At 47.1% G+C, this 6,183-nt stretch overlaps 1 protein-coding gene across 2 annotated transcripts in view; it reads right to left on the bottom strand.

Annotated features, from left to right (window-relative positions):
- The window catches only part of ZNF606 (zinc finger protein 606), a 34,757-nt gene that overhangs the window by 13,120 nt on the left and 15,454 nt on the right, over positions 1-6,183 (bottom strand). For both annotated transcript variants that reach the window (XM_011960462.1, XM_011960461.1), the window contains exons 5-6: positions 2,718-2,844; positions 2,329-2,424 (exon numbers count right to left, since the gene is read on the bottom strand). In XM_011960462.1, the coding sequence (XP_011815852.1) occupies positions 2,329-2,424; positions 2,718-2,844 (223 nt within the window). The remainder of the gene's footprint in view (positions 1-2,328; positions 2,425-2,717; positions 2,845-6,183) is intronic.

A 6,183-nucleotide genomic window follows, 5' to 3' on the forward strand; every position in this document is an offset into this window, starting at 1 on the left:
AGAAGAGATGGTGGCACATTGCCAAAAATAGTAAGATAAAGACAATGTGTATAATATTCCTACTGTTGAAAACGTGAAAAGTAACACAAATTCCTACATGCTTGTAGTTGCATAAGGAAACTCTGTTATGCACATAACAGAAATTACTAAAAGTGATTACCTGGTGCAGAATGTCAGTGAAAATGGCAAAGTAAAGACATCTAAAATTTCAACACTCTGTAAAACCAACTAAAAAACTGGCAAAACTGTCAGAACGCAATTTTTCAAAATTCTGTAAATTAACCAAAGCCTTGCAGCAACCAGGAAACATTTATTCCAGAAAAGTACATTTTAATAAGATCAGTAAGCTATATGGTGTTTTAACTTACCCTGGCCCCATCTCTGGCTCAGTAACAGCCTTTGAAAATGACAGCTCCCACTTCTGGTACTTCAGTGAGCAGAACAAAGCTGGAGCTTTTTCAAAGCCTCAATCCCAAAGAACAGTCATTACTAGTGTATATCCTGCCTAGTAGCTCCCTGGAAGACTCCACTGGAAAAGCTGGTCTTATTTTGCCTGACACAGAACTCTCATAGTGTTAAAAAGCCTCTAGGGAGGACGTACTTTTCTTTTTTCTTTTTTTTGAGACAGAGTCTTGCTCTGTCGCCTGGGTTGGAGTGCAGTGGCCGGATCTCAGCTCACTGCAAGCTCCGCCTCCTGAGTTTTTACGCCATTCTCCTGCCTCAGCCTCCCGAGTAGCTGGGACTACAGGCGCCCGCCACCTCGCCCGGCTAGTTTTTCTATTTTTAGTAGAGACGGGGTTTCACCATGTTAGCCAGGATGGTCTCGATCTCCTGACCTTGTGATCCACCCACCTCGGCCTCCCAAAGTGCTGGGATTACAGGTGTGAGCCACCGTGCCCGGCCAAAATAACTCAAGATTTTATAGTAAAAGAAAAGTGGTTACCTGTGTGTATGCCTCTGTGTATCTCTGTTTTGGGGGAATAATAGTAATGTGACTAAGAACAGGGAGTATGAATGAATTATTTTTGGTGTTATTTTTGGTGTTGTTTTGAGACAGGGTCTTGCTCTGTTACTCAGGCTGGAGTGCAATGGTGAAATCACAGCTCACTACAGCCTCAACATCCCAGGCTCAAGCACTCCTCACCTCAGCCCACTGAGTAGCTGGGACCACAGACATGTACCACAAAGCCCAGCTAATATTTTTAATAAAGGAGATTTTTTTTTTTTTTTTTAGTTTACACATTTTAAGTAGCTTTTAGATATTTGAACATTACCTATATTTTAAAAATCTATTTTGTTTGGTATCCAAAAAGATCTAAGTAAGAAAGAACAAAAGCCCAAGCCGGGCACCATGACTCATACTGTAATCCCAGCACTTTGGGAGTCTGAGGTGGGTGGATTACTTGAGGTCAGCAGTTCGAGACCAGCCTGGCCAACATTGTGAAACCCTGTCTCTACTAAAAATACAAAAAACAGCCAGGCATGGTGGCAGGTGCCTGTAATCCCAGCTACTCAGTAGGCTGAGGTGGGAGAATGGCTTGAACCCGGGATGCGGAGGTTGCAGTGAGCCGAGATCGCACCACTCACTCCAGCCTGAGCGACAGAGCAAGACTCTGTCTCAAAACAAACAAACCAAAAAGCCCAAAAAACCTATTTTTTTTAAGGAAGTATCTGTAGTTATAGGTTATAAGTTTGGCAACAGAGGGAATAAGGAAAACATTTTAAGTAGCTACATGGATGAGAGGTAACATTAGAGGAAGAGACCACAGAAAACAGGAGCCATCAAGAGAGCCGACAGCGAGGGAACTGTAGCGCATGAAAATGGTTACCTTATTAGGCCGAGGTGGGCGGATCACGAGGTCAGGAGATCAAGACCATCCTGGCTAACACGGTGAAACCCCGTCTCTACTAAAAATACAAAAAATTAGCCGGGCATGGTAGTGCGTGCCTGTAGTCCCAGCTACTCGGAGGCTGAGGCAGAGAATGGCGTGAACTCGGGAGGCGGAGCTTGCAGTGAGCTGAGATGGTGCCACTGCACTCCAGCCTGGGTGACAGAGTGAGACTCCGTCTCAAAAAAACAACAACAAAAAAAGAAAACAGGAGCCATCAAGAGAGCCGACAGCGAGGGAAACTGTAGCGCATGAAAATGGTTACCTTATTAGGATGGTGATGCTTCTTTGCTCTAAATCAAAAGCATCAAGAGAACAAAGCTCCTTAGAGGGAATTCTAAATGTATCTAGGGAAGGTAACTCTTCATGGCCTTATTCCATTTCTTAACAAAGAGGGCCTGGGAGGAAGTTCCTTGTTCAGCCTGGGCTCTGCCCTCACCTGGACAAGTGTGTTGAGGACATGCCTGCTCCACCGACCATGGCTCTTCTCCTTGCTCCAACAGGGAGATGACCTCAGGCTTGGCAATCTGATTTCCTGTGCATGGAGGAAAAGCACGGAACTCGTGTCATAAGGCTTTGGGACAGCCAAAGAAAGCTTCTCTTGCCTATTGCTCCCTGTGACTTCTCAACCTGGGCAGAATACGCAAGGTCCTTCCCACTCCATGCTCTGTAAGCATTAGGAGTTTCGTCCCCAAACCTCAGGGCCCAAGATCATCTCAGCTCTTCTGAGACACCACCCTCGCCCCTGCAACAAGCTTCTAAAACATGGAGCAGCTGAAGGCATTACCATGGGAACAGCTCCGTTTACTTGGGCAGCACCTGCCTTACCCACAGAGAGCAGGTGCCCATAGGTCTCCAGCATCACATCGCGGTACAGAGTCCTCTGAACAAGGTCCAGCTGCCCCCACTCTTCTTGGGTGAAGTCCACGGCCACGTCCTTGAAGGTCACTGGTTCCTAAAAGAACACAAATGTTCCTTCTCAGCCTGTGACCACCGCCTCCAATATTTCTAGGGATGGAGTGAGGCTGACAGCCCTGGGGAAAGAAGACAGGATATAGAGAAACTGTCCTGGTTATTCACGAGTCTGACTAATGTGAGGCAGGGCTCACTGAGAACCACCCAAGACCCCATCTTTGGTATATACTCTTAGGGAATTAGATATCTGGGCCCACAAGAACCACAGCAAAGCTAAGCAGGTCTCTTCGAAGACTCTTGCCAAATTCCAGCACACTGGCTATGTCCCCCACCTTGGCAATGCCCCTCTTCTGGAAAGGCAGTCATGTCATAAGGCCTGGACTGGTGCAGCAACAGGCTATAAGCAATGGTTGCAAGCCAGAGACCTTTAGGATGGAGTCTTTGCTTCAACACCCAGATCAAGGACCTGAAAGCGTTGATCTGTACATTCACAAGTTGTCTTTCTGGCCATGGTGGGGAGCCTTCCATTCCCAGTTCATCTCTGTCCCAAGGACTGAAGCTAAGGGTGTGCAGGATGCCCGCGAGCAGCCCAGTCCAAGGGAAATTGGTTATAGCTGCCATCAAAAGCACTTTAGTTACAAACAATCTAAACTGATTTTTTTTTTTTTAATGAAAGCAAGAAAACTGGAAAACTAGAAGGAAAAAGGAAGGGTAATCAAAGTCTGATTTTTCCTACAAATACATCCTTCAAGTCCTTTTATTATTATTTTTAAATTATTTTTCTCGAGACAGAGTCTCACTCCGTCGCCCAGGCTGGAATGCCATGGTGCGATCTCAGCTCACTACCACCTCTGCCTCCCAGGTTCAAGTGATCCTCCCGCCTCAGCCTGCTGAGTAGCTGGGACAATAGGCGTGCACCACCACGCCTGGCTAATTTTTGTATTTTTAGTAGAGATGGGGTTTCACCATGTTCACCAGACTGCTCTCGAACTCCTGATCTCAGGTGATCCGCCCACCTTGGCCTCCAAAAGTGCTGGGATTACAGGAATGAGCCACTGCACCCGGCCTCGAGTCCTGACCTGAGCCAGCCCTCCCTACTAAATCCTCAGTATACCAACTTTTATTGTCTCAATTGCTTCCCCTCTACGTTCACATGACGGGCTTAAAACAAAGAACTGCTTCTGCTCCAATAAATACCATACCCTGAAAAGTCAACTCCTGCTCACAACCCCCCAGGCTCAGCCTTACTGTACCCCACGGCAAGGACTGTCCATCCTCTTTTCCATGGCTGAACCTCACCTCTGTGTGCCACATCCTCGGAGGCACAGAATCATCCCTCCCAAAGCCTCACCCCCCCCCGTAGAGACGTCTCCTGCACCCTCGTCCCACTGCTTCTGGCAGTCAACCTCCTCCTGTCAGGCACAGCGCACTCTCACCTTCCCTCCTTCCTTGTCGTCCGGCCTTGCCCCAGGGCAGTTCCTTCTCTCCCTTTATCATCCGTTTTCCTGTTCCTTGGTAATGGAAATTTTTTCTGAATATTTGTCATTTTTGCTGATCTATATTGAAGTATTTTTGAGCAGTAATTACATGAGTCTTATTTTTACCAAGCTCTCACCAAGATCTCACCAATGTCTTGTGATTGCCAAGTCCAAAGTTTGATTTCTGCCTTTACCTTTTTTTTTTTTTTTTTTTTGAGACGGAGTCTCGCTCTGTCGCCCAGGCTGGAGTGCCGTGGCCGGATCTCAGCTCACTGCTAGCTCCGCCTCCTGGGTTTAAGCCATTCTCCTGCCCGCCACCACGCCCAGCTAGTTTTTTTGTATTTTTTTAGTAGAGACGGGGTTTCACCATGTTAGCCAGGATGGTCTCAATCTCCTGACCTCGTGATCCGCCCGTCTCGGCCTCCCAAAGTGCTGGGATTACAGGCTTGAGCCACCGCACCTGGCGCCTTTACCTTCTTGGCCTATGCAGCACTTAGAAATGCTAGCCACAACCTCCCTCTATGATACCCTCCCAAACCCCCATGGTCAATGACAACTTCTTGGTTTTCCTCTCACAGACTGCCCAGATCTCAGTATGCTTCACGGCTACTGTTTCTACATTGTATGGTAATGTAATTTTTTTAAATTTAAATGTAACATGGAGTTGGGAGCAGTGGCTCATGCCTATAATGCCAACACTTTGGGAGGCCAAGGTGGGTGGATCCTTTGAGGTCAGGAGTTCGATACCAGCCTGGCCAAGATGACGAAACCCCATCTCCACTAAAAGTACAAAAATTAGCTGGGCATGGTGGGGCACTCCTGTAATCCCAACTACTCAGAAGGCTGAGGAATGAGAATCCCTTGAACCTGGGAGGCAAAGTTGCAGTGAGCCAAGATTGCACAACTGCACTCCAGCCTGGGCAACAGAGTGAAACTCTGTCTCAAAAAATAAAAAAACAAAAAACAAAAAATAAATGTAACATGGACAGAGAAGTGCACCACACCTACGCCAGATGCACTTTCACAGAGCAACAGCACCTGGGGAGCCAGCTAGGCAGCTGTGCTGATGGCCCAGGGTGCCTCTGACCCGGTGCTTGTCTCACACATCCTAACCTCCCTGGGGTGGCACCTTCTTTGATGGCTTCAATGTTCACATACACTAACAAGGTGCAAACCCACACCCTAACGGCTGTCCAGCTGGTAGACCAAGCCACAAATTCACTTCTCACCCCTCCCAAGACCCCAGTGGAATCATTATATGTTTAAAAATACAGGAATTAGGTTTAATAAACACAAGAGGAACGAAATCATGAGAGCGGTTCTACGGTCCCTAATAAAACAGTGGACAGTGGCAATGACCATCAACGACTGCTCAGCCGCAGGTGAAAGGCAGACAGGTGGCTTTATAACGGAGGGGTCAGCCTGACAGTACCTGCACCCACTAACCCACCATACGTGAAAATGGGACAACCAGACACCACGTGCTCATGGATGCAAGCAGTACGAAGAACCCAGCACCACCTACAAAGTATTCTTTCCAAAAATACCAGATGAGTCTACTCAGGCCTCTAGTCCAACTACTGCTCACAGGAGACGAGGCGATGGAGGAACGTATTCAATGACATCATGAAGGCAAAAATCAGGCAAATCAACGAGACCAGTGACCTAGTTTCTTCTGCATAGGAAGCACGTGCAGTGTGTGAGCCTTGTTTGGATCCTGATTTGAAAAACCAACAACTGTAAAAAGTTATTTTAGGGACATGTAGAGAAAACAGTATGAACTGGGTATCAGGTAACATTGAGGAATTATGGGTAATTTTGCTGAGTATGATAATTGTATTATGATTTCTTCCTTAAGGGTACATATCCTGGCCAGGCGCGGTGGCTCAAGCCTGTAATCC

The sequence above is a fragment of the Colobus angolensis genome, unplaced genomic scaffold (genome assembly GCF_000951035.1).
Source record: "Colobus angolensis palliatus isolate OR3802 unplaced genomic scaffold, Cang.pa_1.0 Scaffold510, whole genome shotgun sequence".
In the NCBI taxonomy this organism is placed as follows: Eukaryota; Metazoa; Chordata; class Mammalia; order Primates; family Cercopithecidae; genus Colobus; species Colobus angolensis.